Source organism: Helianthus annuus, chromosome 8 (genome assembly GCF_002127325.2).
Source record: "Helianthus annuus cultivar XRQ/B chromosome 8, HanXRQr2.0-SUNRISE, whole genome shotgun sequence".
Lineage (NCBI taxonomy): Eukaryota > Viridiplantae > Streptophyta > Magnoliopsida > Asterales > Asteraceae > Helianthus > Helianthus annuus.
In genome coordinates this window covers 106,894,572-106,909,647 of record NC_035440.2, presented here as the reverse complement: position 1 = coordinate 106,909,647, position 15,076 = coordinate 106,894,572, and the positions used below count along the sequence as shown (strand labels likewise).

At 34.5% G+C, this 15,076-nt stretch overlaps 2 protein-coding genes across 2 annotated transcripts; one reads left to right on the top strand and one right to left on the bottom strand.

The window, feature by feature from the left end:
• Window positions 1–4,341: 4,341 nt before the first annotated feature.
• Window positions 4,342–8,789, top strand: LOC110873607 (zinc finger protein VAR3, chloroplastic). Its single transcript, XM_022122565.2, has 5 exons — window positions 4,342–4,837; window positions 5,559–5,661; window positions 5,843–6,072; window positions 6,439–6,537; window positions 7,597–8,789. Exons 1-5 carry the CDS (start codon window positions 4,437–4,439, stop codon window positions 8,684–8,686), a joined length of 1,923 nt encoding a protein of 640 aa, XP_021978257.1. The 5' UTR covers window positions 4,342–4,436; the 3' UTR covers window positions 8,687–8,789.
• Window positions 8,790–8,951: 162 nt separating this feature from the next.
• LOC110873609 (phosphatidate cytidylyltransferase 1) lies at window positions 8,952–13,384 on the bottom strand. The gene is made up of 11 exons (XM_022122566.2): window positions 13,253–13,384; window positions 12,874–13,127; window positions 11,914–12,065; window positions 11,643–11,784; window positions 11,328–11,484; window positions 11,152–11,199; window positions 10,452–10,538; window positions 10,233–10,361; window positions 10,106–10,162; window positions 9,442–9,525; window positions 8,952–9,246 (listed from the first exon to the last, which is right to left on the bottom strand). The coding sequence occupies exons 1-11, from the start codon at window positions 13,337–13,339 to the stop codon at window positions 9,160–9,162; spliced, it is 1,284 nt and encodes a 427-aa protein (XP_021978258.1). The 5' UTR covers window positions 13,340–13,384; the 3' UTR covers window positions 8,952–9,159.
• Between the last annotated feature and the right edge of the window lie 1,692 nt (window positions 13,385–15,076).

Below are 15,076 nucleotides of genomic sequence, written 5' to 3'. Positions count from 1 at the left end.
CCATTAAAATTGATATAAAACACCAAACTCGAAAAAATGCGCAGACGTTAAACAACTGGAATGGGGATATCGATTTGATAATCCTTTATGTATTTATAATTAACGATGATAGAAAGATACGTATAACACAATCGTATTGAATCTTGCAGGAACTTACAAAATTCGTTCAAATCCCTAAACTATCTCTTTGACGGTTATATTTGTAACAGATATCCTAGAATTGAATTAAATGATAAAAATCTGCAATTACAAAAATACCCTTTTGAATTAATTAAGAGGATGGACACTTGTCAATCCAGGAATATTTCTTACACTTCTTACAAATTATGCCCTTTGTACAGGATCCCAAACCTGTATATATATATTGTGTTTTTATACTATAATTACTCTAAAGTATTTATGTAATTAATATACTAGAGTAAATTCATGAATATTTATTTTACATTTTGCATTTTAAACATTATATTTAGATAGATGGAAAAAAATTAAAAAAAAAATCCTTCACTTCTCATGTTAAAGGTAATTTTGTATGTTAAGACTCATTTCAATTTGATCTTTACACATTTTTAACCTATAAAAATTTTGTAGCAATACTTATATATAAAAATAATATATATACAAGGGTGAGGTTCGACTACAAAATCCAAAATTTCTAAAATAATATATACACAATACTTAATGTATTATTTTTTATTTTTAATCTTTTCGCACTTTTTATTTGGTTTTGTGTTAATGACTTTAACAACTAGTTTCTTATGTTGAAGGTGAGACTTCTTTATCATTTGTCCGTGGTGTCTTGGCATTACTTTACTGTCTATATAAAGTAAAAGATTTACCACATTCATATCTCTACGGTCTATATAGAGATATATTGGCTACCCGATCGGGGGTTAAAGGAATGGTTTGGTAAGGTTCTTTCCTTGTTCAGTGTATAGATCCTGCAAGGACCTGGGTCAAGCTTACTAGGACCTCCTTCAATACCCACTGGTATTGGATGGCGGGGTTGCGAATGGCTTGATCCCCTCATATATAAACTACTATTAATACATTAAACCGACTACTTGGGATTGTATCCCTTCTGACTCAAACCACTTAGCCGAGGGTAACGTCACCTTCAAAAGAGGGGCCTACCACTTTTCGCATTAATAATTTAACTAATTATCTTTCAATATTCCGACCCTTTGGGATTGTATCCTTGCTGACTCAAACCACTGGGTTGAGGGTAACGTCACCTTCAAAAGATGAGCCTACTACTATAACTAAGATAATCTCTTAAAAGTGCAAAATTGCGGAAATCATCAAAGGATACATTAAAGGCGAGTCGGATCCAAGTGATTCATCCTGTCTATCTGTTTTTATTTTATTTTTATTTCTGCATTTTTAGTTTTATTTTTCATGTTTAAAATCTTTTCTCAAAAATTTTAGATTGATTAGACGTTGAGGATGAACCGGTACTAAAAGCTCTTGTGTCCTTAGACGACCTCGGTATCTTACCAACGCTATACTACGCTCACGATGGGTGCACTTGCCCAAGTGTGTGTTTAGTGTTAGTAGAATATCGTGTTTTATAAATTTAAAACTTGACTAATGTGTAAAATGGGCTTAAAATATCAATAAAAATATAACACACACCACATACCTACAAAAAAAAACTAAAATTAACAATTTGACACAATGTTATTATATTTGACACAATGTCCTTGACTATGACACAATACGGACTTACATATGACACAATGTTACTAAATATGACACAATGATAATAAACAAAAAGTTCTATACAACCCATAATTCTTACTTGTTTGACCGATATGTAGCATCAAACCCAACAACATCACCAAAAACCATATAATTAATTTTTGAAATCTCATCCGCCCATAAAACACCACCTAAAGTTCTATCTTGATTGACTTCATACTCAAATGAGAAATTAGGACAATACTCTTTTTTCTTTGCAAGACGCTTAATAACCATATCTGCATCATTCTCCCCAATGTATTGATTTAAGTCCCTCTTATAATTTTTAAAATCAGTTCTTGTAGCACCTACCTCCTCGTAAATACCATACAAACTTTTCAAAACGTTAAATGCCCTTACAAGCTCAAGATTTATCGTAGACAACGCTTGAATGGCATTTTCTTTTACATGATCAACCCTTCTCACGGATGTCAAAAACTGGAGGTCTTCTTCATGCACGAAACTATGATTATGTTCCTCTTGAAAAATATATACTTCAAACTTCCCATCAACAGTTAACTGTAACTTAATATGAGCCTCACATCTAACTCTCTTAGATGGTTTCCGACGCTTTCCTTTACCCTTATTAGGAATTTTAAAACCTTCTTTAGAACATGTAAAATACTTCAACTTAAGAACACCTTTTGTGTTGTTGTATGAAGTGTTCTTCCTAACCGAGAAACCACTTGCATGAGCATACTTGACATAAAAACCATTTGGTTAACGGAGTCAAAGACCATACCAGCACGAGGTTTAAGTGACTCGCTCACAGCAGGAGTGTAAAATATTTTTCCGGTACGTGGTGATACACGCCGTACACCACGTTCTTTGTAAACTATAGCATCTACACAAATAAAAAATAAACAATGTCACATTAAAACATATACATGTCATACAAACCTAACAAAAAAGATATTCAAAGAAATAAAAACCATAAACAGAAAGCAAACTACCGAATAACACGCATTCAAATAAACAAAATAACACATTATGACAAAATATGACATAATTTCAGACAATAACACACATCCTATTGTCAAAATCAACTAAAAAGTTAGTTAGGCATAATGAAAATAAAATAGACACAATGCATTAATAACTTAAACAAAACAGAACATATAACAGTTTTAGATCTCAATCAGAATTCGCGATAATAAACTAATGAAAAAATTAGGTTAAACATATACCTAATCATAATCAAAACAGTTTTAGATCTCAATCAGAAATCTAAACGATAACATCACCATGAAACAACCAAAATCGCGACAACAACATGATCAAAATTCTCAACGATAACAACAGAATTCTCAACAATAAACATGATCAACACACAATTTTTAATCAGATCTCAATCATAATTTTCAACGATAACAACATCAAATTCAGAGCACGTACCATTCTCTTTCGTTGACATGATTTATTGCTCAATTAGCTTTGATTGAACGATTCCACAATGAAAACTGTTGAATTCAAGCTTCAATTTCCCTATCAACTGGTGAATGGCGATCGAATCAGGGCAAAAATCACGGTTGTATCGTAAATCCCTGTTTTATTGTGCGTAGCCCTGTTTTATTGAAGCCTTAAATAGTTTCCAAAAATACCCCTCCCTCTAATCATGTCTGCCTGATTAAAGATTAGATGAAGTTTTTGCCAGGTGTTATCATCCTATTCCTTCTTACCCTTCTTACCATTAAAGTCCTTTATATTTGATCCTTACTCATAAAACACAATATCATAGCCGGCCCTAGGGGTGTGCGGGGAGGACCACCGGCCAGGGCCCGTGTTTTTCGGGGGCACATTTAAAAAAAAAAGTCCGATATATATGTTATGTATATTATATATTATTAAATATTAAAATGACAACCATCTAAAATGTGTAGCCGAGTGGTTGTATGTGTTTGTTTGTGGATTCAAGGTATCTAGTTCGATACCCAGTACAAGCATCCTTTTATTTTTTAACTCTTCTCTATTTTGTTATCTCTTTTTTTTGGGTGAGAGACTTGAAAACATAGCTATATGGAACTCTATCAGCTACACATGAAACTCTAACATGTGGTGTATAAATTTAGCTTTACATACCTCATCAGCTTATTTGAGTACTTATTATTTTATTTATTTAAAATACGCTTTAATGTAAATTTAGTTCGGAAACAAGCCGGGTCGATTGTAGGAGAGCTTCACGAATAATTGGTTGGCTATTAGTTTATTACGATATGTTATTTACTCATTCAAATACTATGATTTTGTCATTTTTGGCAATTGCATTGTTTATTGCTATAATTTTAATCGTTGTTTTAAAAAATTAGTTTACGTCGTATATTTATATATTTTCGTTAGCACCCGAGAGGCATATTTTTCTAGGCTCGAACAGGGCATCTGAATTCTCAGGGCCGGCACTGCACAATATGTTAATCAACATAAAACACAATAATGTTTGTCATTCTATAATCGAAATCTTATCATCCAAACCACAACACAAATGACGTTTTAATAATCTTTATTATGTTAGTTGTGGATTTTTGTTGTGTTTCATGGTTCGCATTATCATTTTTTTATGACTTCCTACATTTTTTATAAATTTAGACTTCGTACACAAAATCTGTGATTATTAATTTCAACTGATAAGGTTAAAATAACTTATGTGTTGGGTTTAACACCACATCTTCTCCGGCGAACACTCCACCCCCTTTTCCGATCAAATGTTTACCATTCCGTCAAAACTCTTCCCCCTCTCCGGCGGCCCACTGTCTCCATTAAACCACAGGCCGTCAACTCTCCGGTTATCTCACCACCACATCCTCCACCTCTCTCGCTCTAACTCACATTTTCCGATCAAATTTTCTCAACAATTTCGTTCCAGATCCACTGGTAACACACCGGAAAACAACGGTGATTTTTCCGCCGATGTGGAGGTAGTTACGTCGTCGCATCCGTGGCCGGAGTGGTCGGAATTGCTTGGATATGCGTCAAGCTCCGGTCAGTTTGAAACAGATAGGAATATAAAGGATGAATTTGTGCCGAATGAGAGTTTATCAATGGAGTTTGTGGATGCTGCGTGTTCGTTTCTAGGGTTTGCGAATGACAGAGATGATATGTTAGGGTTTGTTGTTCTGTTACTTTGATCTGTTATTTGAATTCTAATTATTATAATATTGGTTTAGATAGGGATGAGATCAGTACAATACAGTAGAATACAGATACCGAAACTGAAAACAACGAATAAAATATAAACAGAATACGTTACTGACATTGTCGGTTTGGTACTGGTATCATTGAAAATAGTCAAATACTGAAAAATGAATACATGTACCGGTGGTGCTTGGTCGGTATAGGTTTGGTACGGTACCACTGAAAATGGTGGAAAAAAGACGGGAACCGAAAACATGAAAAATGAATGCAGGTATCGGTACTGATGGTGTTTGGTCAATATAGGTTTGGTACGGTACAATTGAAATTACCGTATAAAACTGAAACCGAACGCTGCCAAAACCGTAAACATGAAAAATGAATACCGGTACCGGTGCTGATGGTGTTTGGTCGGTATATGTTTGGAACGGCACTGTTGGAAATACCAAAAAAAAAAAAAAAAACTGAAACCGAACTGTACCGAAACCAAAAACATGAAAAATGAATATCGGTCCTTGTACTAATGGTGTTTGGTCGGTATAGGTTTGGTGTGGTATCGGTATTTGGAGAAAAGCTTCATCACTAGTTTCAGATATTTTTAGTCTGATCGAGTTTATGTCGTGCCAAATATTGATAAACGCTAATTTTGTATCATTTCTGAATAAATTGTTGATATGATTTTTATATGTCTTCAGGTGGCTTCCAAAGGATGATATCCAGGTGCTTGTAAACGATGGGACTCCGTTTCTTTTTAAAAATGCTGTTGAAACTGAGAAAAGAATGAGATCTTTCTTACAGGTTTGTTTGTTTCTGTGTAAGAAGGCTGCATTGGTCATTCATGATTGATATTTGGTGCTTGCTTAATAAAAATTAAATTGCATGAACTGACACTACATAGATGTGAAAGAAGGAACACAATTATGAGTGAAAATTTTGAAATTTTTGTTTGTGTTTCTCATTTTGTTTTCAATGTTTAAAGGGGGAGGAATCAAGTGAAGCAACAACATTGGACTTGATGAAGTACATATTGAGTTATGCAAGCAATCCTATTTTTTATCCTGAAAGAAACATCAAGGAAGCCACCGAATTATCTGCCAGAAATTTGTTAAGGGAGATGGCTAATTTTAACGGTAGGGGCAAAGATGATCAAACATCAACAAGTCTTGGACCAGATACTAATATCAAGAGAGGTGACTGGATATGCCAAAAGTAAGTTTTTCTTGACATAGAGATCTGTTTAAAGGTCATTTTCGTCTTTTCACCCATTTTTGGGCTCAAAAAGCTACCAAGAATTGTTAATTGCTTGATAAGCAAGTGGTAGTAAATGGGCTGATTTGATTGCATTTTATTTCAATCGGGTCATGTAATAAACTAGCTAAAAGAACAGAAAGTCAAACCCGTCAAACAGATTAAAAAGGTCAAGAGTTAAACAGGTTGCCTAAATATTTTTACTCTTGGAATCTACTATTCTTTTTGTAATCATTAGTTATTCATATTGAATTTTAAACATGGAGAAGATGGTGTTTTCGAGTCAACACGACCTGTACTAAAATTGTTGGAATATATTTCGAGCAGGTGCAGTTTCATGAACGTTGCAACGAACACTAAATGCCTTGAATGCGAGGAGTTAAGACCACAAAGACGGTTGACTGGCAATGAGTGGGATTGTCCCAAGTGAGTCTTTCTTTCATTCGTTCTATTCTACATTTTTGCTAGTTGGTAAAAGTAAACGTGTAAAAACCATAGTAGTTAAAGGCGCATCCAAGGCGTAAAGGGCTCACCTAAGCCTCGCATGTGCGTCTTTGATAACAAAGGGTAAGAACTGTTATTGCATACTTCACTAGGTAGCTGACTTGTACACGACAAAAACTGATTTGTACACAACAAACAATGATCACAACAAAAAAGACAAAACAGTGTTTCATATGTAAGGTTAAAACTGTCAAATAAAAATTGTAATACAAGTTAGAATTTGTTACGAACAAATCACCTACCTTTACATAAGAACAAATCAATTTTGGTCCAGTTTTTTACTTCGGGTAAGTAACTTTGTTTAACCCATAAGAAAAAAAAAAACCTCAAATTTTCAGAAATTTTGCTTTAAGGTAATAATCTTCACCCTTATAGTCAACATGGTCAAAATTACCGCCATCCCATCATTTTTACCTGATCATCATTAACTCATTAAGCATTACCTTATTATACAATTTTGTACCAAAATTTTGGAAGTTTAACTGTTTTTTTTCCCTAGCCAAAAAAATGTTAGATTAACTGATATAAATAGACCCAAAACATTTTGGTGGTTTAACCCTTAACCTTGTTTCCTTGGTGGTTTTAGACCAATATACTTTAATATTTTTTTCACAGAAAAATCCTTAAGCGTGTTTTGTTATCTTAAAGTCCCTCAACTTGTTAAAAAATGAAAAAGTTACTAAACTTTTGTAAATTAAAGTCCACCTTTTTTATTTGAATAATGACCTGTCAACTCTTAATTTGGTCAGAATAAGATGGTAAAGTGTTATTTTTTACAAAATTCATCAAATGATAAAAGTTGATCGGTGAATCCAAACACTTTGCGTACTGTTGGTGATTTGTGCAATCACTGAACTCGCACTATACACCACCGACATATTTAATAAATTTAGTGGCGTACAAATCGTCTTACTAAAGGTTGGTTTTTCAAGCTATTAGTTTATTTCATGATACTGAGGCTTTGACCTTTTCTTTTTCCAGATGCAATTTTTTTAACCATGGGAGAAACAAAGCGTGCTTAAAATGCGAGTGTAGGAGACCAGGTGAGGTTCCGTTACCCGTTACGCAAGTGAAAAATTACGGTTATGCCCCGTTTGTGCCCTTACCAGATGACATGTTTTCAAAAAAATCAGAAAATATAAAAACCAGAAATTCTGAACCAAAAATTAATGTTTCTGAGACCAATTCTGAAAAATCAGTTACAAAAATTGAAAATCAGATTAAAGATACCGCTGAAGATGAGAAGTCAGAAAGATGGTTCAACAAAGTGGCGGAGTTGCATGACGTTACGGATTTAACTAGTGTCATTTCAGACGATGATTTTCCCGAAATAATGCCGATGCGTAAAGGTGAAAACCGGTTTGTGGTTAGTAAAAAGAAAGATCGGTCGTTGAATTCTCCGACATATAAACGGCAACAAGCGATTGAGCAAGAGAAAAACACCAGCTTTGTTCCTTTTGTTCCGTTTCCACCAGATTATTTTGCTAAAAAGGACGATAATCAAGTCAACTCTGGAGACCCAAATTCGGAAAATGGGTTTCAAGGGTTGAGTCCGCTCAAGGAAACCGACCCGTTGAATATGTCCGAAGAGGCTAAAGCGTCAAATAGCACAAATTCAAGTCAAATGCCACATGAGAATTTGATTAAAGCTGCAAATGACGCCGATCTTGTGCAAAAAACAACAAACACTCCAATTAACCGAAGTGCAAATCGACCCGAAACCTTGAATGGAGATCGCGTCAAATCTGAAGACCCAAATTTGAGAAACGGGTTTCAAAGGCCGAGCCTGGAAGGGTCAGCGGTCAAGGAAACCGACCCATTGGATATGTCTGAAGAGGCTAAAGCGGAAAGATGGTTTAGACGGGTTGCGCAGATTAAAGATATTTCTGAATTAAGTCAAATACCTGATGAAGATTTCCCATCGATTATGCCAATGAGGAAAGGGGTCAACCGGTTTGTAGTTAGTAAGCGGAAAACACCTTTAGAAAGGAGGTTAAGTTCTGTGGAACATAAAAAGAATATTAGGACCGTGAGATCTGAACCGTCGAAAAAGGATGGTGATGACAGTTAAGAGCAACTACCCTCCATGTTGTAAGTTAATTTATTGAGTAAATTTTGGAACATTTGTGTGATAATTGTGGCTAATGTATGTTTGATACACTATTAATCCGTAACGGTAATGTCCCCAAGGCACATAGTGTGGTGGCATATCAGTATTTAGGAGTAGGTTAGTTTGCCGTTAAAAAAAACCCCTTCTCATTCAAACACGTATAACTGTGAGGTTCTTTTCACATCCACAAATCACAATACAAAAGTTTGTAATACGATTTAACGGTTTTGAGGTAATGTAGCTGGTCGGATGAAAAATGAATCATCTTGAAATCTACTAGCGCGTGCATATGTTTTCATCCTAATTTTATACATGATACATAGGAAATACAACAAATTACAAACCTCTAATCAATGACTAAATGAATTAAAGAATGAACAACTCCCTTGATATGACATGCTTAGTTGGCGATTAATGCGAGACAATTAAATCGATTAATGCTCTAATCGTCTCCCCTCTATTACCTCCTTCAGTTTTGCAAGAAGTAACTCTTGTTCCTCGAACGTGAGGCTCCTTAATATCTATGACAGATAATGTATACGTTAATCACAAAACATATTTATATGAAATTATCTTATTACATAACTAAAATCAACCCGTTTATCAAATTGTCACCTCCAATCATTTGTGTGAACACATGTATTCGATAAATGGGTTGATTTTGGCACCCACAAATGGAATAAAAGATATAGGATTTCGACGAGATAATAGCATACCTGTTCCAACAGGATCTCAACTGGATAACATTGCGGGATAACAAACGACTGATGGTAGATGTATGCAAAGACAGCCATTACCATCTACAAGCATTATAAGAGAAAAACTAAGATACCTTGGCCTGCATGTTATACTTATGTTCACAAAATCGTGTCTGTGTTATATGAACCCGTCACTCAATTTTACAATGTAGAGTCAAACAGGCGAGGATGGGCGGGTGTGGAGGGGGAGGGGTCAACTTATTGTAGATTCAAATGTGAAACAAAACTTTGGGGTAAGAGGTCAAAGGGTTACCCGCAAACAATTTTTTGTCCAATGTCTATAAATAGAACGTCTTCTGACCTAGTGGTACCAAGGTGTGATAACAGGTGTTCCTTCCCAGTGAGGTTGAGCCGTTGAGGGTTGAAGTCCCATAGTAATTATATCATAAAAAAATATTGTTGCAATAATAATCTAAGTGTAGCTTAAAGAGGAAGAAACCAGATGCGACAGCGAGGGCACTTTTACTATAGGTCCATAATTTAGACAAAATGTGACGCTAAATATGCGTCATGTGGGTTAACTAGAGTGGCAAGATGGCACTATGGCAGTGTAGATAACCGGTCGAAACCGCTGGTTTGAAATGTAACAAAACCCAAATGGAACCGTTCTTAAGTACATTACCTGACAGTCCATTCGGTCTGTAAAGCCACCATGTCCGGGAATACTGCCACCAAAATCCTAAAAAATGTCGACAACATATTAACACACGATGCGCGATTTCCATTCAAACAATAAAACCAACACACACCTTAATTTTAAAGGCTCTCTTAAACCCACTTGCAAAAAACCCTCCAAATGGTGCTATAACTGATGCAAATAAACCAAGGCATAAAGCATGCCACTGAACCGGTAAAACTGCTATTTCTTTCCATGGTAACTGAATGTGCAATGTTTTATTAATAAAAATCAGCTTATTATTTTCATATAATTGTTAAGATAAAAAAAAGTTGATGGATTAAAAACCCACCCATTGAGTTATTTCTCCGGGTAACACAAAAATTTCTGGCTTGAAAAGAGGACCAGGATCACATTCAAGCCAACCTGTGGATAAATCCTGCATAGTAGCCTCAGTATAAGAGAATAGTTTGTAATAAAGGTGGAAAAAAGGGTCGTGCGGGTTAGAGTTTGGGTCAAAACGGGTAATATATTATAAGGGCCGGGACGAACTCGGCGAGGAACAACTTTTGTTAAATATTTTTAAACCTTTTATAAATAATTAGCATGTCAAGTATGATTAAAAAAAGAAAAAATTAGCTGAACCTGCTTGACCCATTTGACTTGTTTCTTTTTAAAGCTATTTAGAGAGTGATGAACTGATGATACCGATGTTTTCAGGATCGGACTGGACATCAAACCGGATGTAAGAATTGGGTGATGCCGTAAATATTAAAAAAAGAAATAGGGTAAAATTATTTTTTTTTTAATAAAAATCCGGTTCAACCTGCCAGTTCCCGGTCTCGGAGTGTGAACCGGACTGGTCATGATAAGTAGGCCTAAAAGATCAACCTAAACCTTTTAAAGCATGTCACATGGCTTAACACTTTCCTTAATCATTCTTAGACCTAATTTTAGTTAAATATTTAGTCCCATGAATAAACTTTTATTTTACCTGTTTGACCTGTGTACGAGTAAATCTACTATGGACAAACGTAAGAATTTAAACTTACCTTTCTCGGGCATGTAAGCCACTGGTAACGGCCCAAAACATTTGCAAGCTACATAAAAAGTTAGTTACATACTTTAGAATAACAAAGTGATAACTTGTGATACATTGAATTTCACATCTAAACTAGTGATAAAATGAAAATAATGAGCTTGAGTTTTAACTTGCAAATAATCTTACAAAAAATGCTGAAATAACTGTTGCGATTGATGCTCCTATAAAGCCCTCCCATGTCTTCTTCGGAGAAAGCTTGATAAGAGGCGTTTTTCCGAAGAAAAAACCAAAGAAATAAGCGGCTACATCATTAATCGCAATAAGTGATGCTGGGAGGAGAAACCTGCATGATCATTAAAAAAAGTATGAAACTCACTAAAATCGATATCCGACTCAAGTATGTTACCTTTCTACGCAGTTCGCCTGATAATCATAAACAATATAATAGTATGAATAAAGAGTGTTTTAATGAATGAGAATAAACTGATGAATTGGGAGTACCAGAATATCCCTTCAAAGATATTGGCAGCAGTGAATGCAGATTGCGTAAACACGACTATCAAAATCATGTGTGTCCATGCATACTGACTAAATTGATACTTGTACATCTTCTTCTTTAGCGTAAGAATGAACCACATGAACCCTGCGCCGTATAGGAATTATCGTATAAGCATACAAGAAAAATTTCATAGAAGAAAGCCTTTTTTGAAACGATCTAGTTCGGTAAGTTAGAAATAACCACTTCTAACTTAAGAAAGACTTTAACATGCACCTGCAATATATAAGAAATAACATATAACCATTTGGTACTTCATGAAACTTGTTGCAAGCTTGTAGAAGAACTTTTCAGGAGTTACAGCGTGTCGTATTTGTTGACCAAGAATGCGACCATACACGTACAGCATTGCAGTGAAAAAGAAGTGCCTGCAACACTAAATTCTTATTTACTTATCCACATCAGAAAAAAAAAAAAACCGACTCAAGTTTGAACTCGATCAGTGCTTGTGGGATTGCTTATTTAAACAGCTCATGCTTATAAGTAGAAACCGATAATCAACTTATTAAAAATAAACTATTTCAACATAAGGGCAAGTTTGTTATTTTTTGAACCCAACAAGTTTATCAGTTTGAAATATGCAAAGCTCAAACTGGTTTCGAATCGACCTGTTAAGAACACGATAAGACACGAACCCGAAACAGGTAAACATGAAACAAAATCTTATTATCAGATTTTTCAAACACGAACACGGAACTGATAATAAATAGGTTACACGAATGTTAAGACATGAAAAAAAATTACCAGTGTATCATACGACCTGTTTACACACAAACACGACCTGTTATTATATATATCAACTTTACTTCTAGGTATTTTTTTATTCAAATTTAGGAGCCCCACATATTTTTCATTTAAAATTATAAACGTATCATTAACGGGTCTTACTTAACAGGTTAGCAGGTATTTAACCTATTAAGACACGAAATTAAACAGGTCTTAACGTGTCGACCTGTTATAGACACGAAACATGTTAACTTCGTGTAGGTTTGTGTCATGTTATCGTGTTCGTGTAGAAATTGACGACCCTAGATAAGCGTAAACACTTTTCTTCATCCAAACGCTCAATTTTTTTTTTATCTAAACGCTTCTCTCAAGTGACGAAAACTCCATATGAAGCATGATTAGATGAAAAGAGATTAGTCGTAAGCATAATCATATAATTAACAGCGTTACCAATTGAGAAGTCTGAATCCTGGAAGACGTCTATCTTCATGAGCTCTTCTAAGCAGATTAAACAGCTCACTTGTCATTAAGATTTGGATGATGACGATCATACCCCAGAGATAAAGGTGACCCAAGTAAACAACCAATATGAAGCACAAAAGCATCCAGACAGACGAATATGTCCGAATCCACAATGATCTATATTTGTTTTGGTCATTGAGGAGCAAATCAGTTGCATTCAACTTCACAACATCTGGAAAAGCCTGCATAATCCCAATACAAAAAAAAAAAAAAAAAAGAAAAGAAAAAAAAAGTAAAAATATGCAAATTATATCCGGGCATCCGCTTTTATATGTAAGGTGAAATTCATTCCATACAGCCAACAAACCTCAGTTGATTTTCTGTGATGCCGAGATCGGGCAGCTGAAGGTAATCTGGGGCTTTGAAGATCTCTTTCCATTAATTTCGCATTCATTTTCACCGAAAATCACTTTGAGGCTGAATTCAAATTTATGTGCACCTAAATAAGCATACAAGAAAAATATATTGAAAGAAAATGAACCTTTCAGGTCAGGCCCAAGGATAATTCAAGCATGCTGCATAATTTTGCATAAAGCAAGTAAGATGTAAACACCATTATTATTATCAAATAAACTGGACTAAAGTGATTATAATATACCATATAGCCATTGTGTTCAGCTAAAGCTAATAAGTAATAAGATAATGTACATAGTGAATTCTGCTACAAAAATCTTGTGTCACATTCTCTTTTGGTGAAACTAATTCTAGAATGTTTTCGTGAACATCCTTCGGCGTATGAGTCTCATCATCATCATACTCAGTAAATCCTACCAATAGCAAAGCTAAGGTAGGGTCTGAGGAGGGTAAGATGTATACAGCCTTACCTCTACCCCGTAGTAATAGAGAGACTGCTTCCAGTGAGACCCCCGGCTCGATATGCTCTTTCGGTATCAAATGAACTAAATTCCCTTTGAATGAACAGTTCATTGAACATTTGGTTCTTTTACATGACTTTTAGATGTATGGGCCATGGGCTTATCGGAGTGTGGACTATGGAGGTTTGGGCGTATCAGAGTGTGGTCAATGTATCGAAGCTATGGAGGTGCCGGCTCTGCTTATTTGTCGTTCTCTTATCGGTTGTTTTGGATTGCTTATTTTACAAGTCCATAAATTGAACACCCATTTTGCTAATTTTCTTGATCAACTTGCTTATTTTCATGATTTTCCCAACTTTTATAAAGTCACATCTTTTTTAAAAACCTTGGGGTTTTGTTACAACATCATAATGCAGCTCACCTCTACCTTTTTATGATTGCAAACAAAGAAAAATGTTTCTTCCCTATATATGCAACATAATTCCAATCCTTTTACCATTGCGACAAAAGGAACCCGAATCATAACAAGTCACGCGGAACAAATAAAAAAGAAAAAAAAATTACATGTACACAACAACAATGCCTGCTATTACTCCATATCTTATTTAACAACAACAACATTGATGATTAACAAATTATTATTATTATTATTATTATTATTATTATTATTATTATTATTATTATTATTATTATTATTATTATTCTCCACGCGATCAATTCCATAACATCGAATAATAATAGCTGAAATCGTTTGTTGATTAAACACGAAAACAGAAAGTTATATGAACAATATTTATTATATTATTTATGATTAGGATTCAGGAATTACGTACCCTCTAATGCATGCATGCAAAGGAAATCTTTGTATGAATGCAATTAAAGGGTAAAAAAATAAAAATAAAACATGAATTAGATGAGATATCTTACACTTGATTTTAGAAATGATGATGAATATGTAATATGTGTATCTTCTGGAAAATTTACGTCAATTTTGAATTGTGCAGGAATCATCCGTTAAGGGAAGAACAGCATGTGAATGCAAACTCACCGCTTTAATCTGTTTTTTTTTTCTTTAAATGTGGTTTGTGTATCATAAGTATATATGCTTTGATATTTGATGATGATATTTTTATAAAATTTGTAAAAATATTAATGTATTAGTTATAGATATTTTTAACAACTAATATAACCCTACTAAATAAAACATTCTATTAGATGCGTTGCCGCAGGTTGTTGACTGTTGATGTAACCAAAAAATTGTAAGGCTCGTTTTGAATATAATTTATGTGAAGACAAAGATAAAATTTATATCGAAA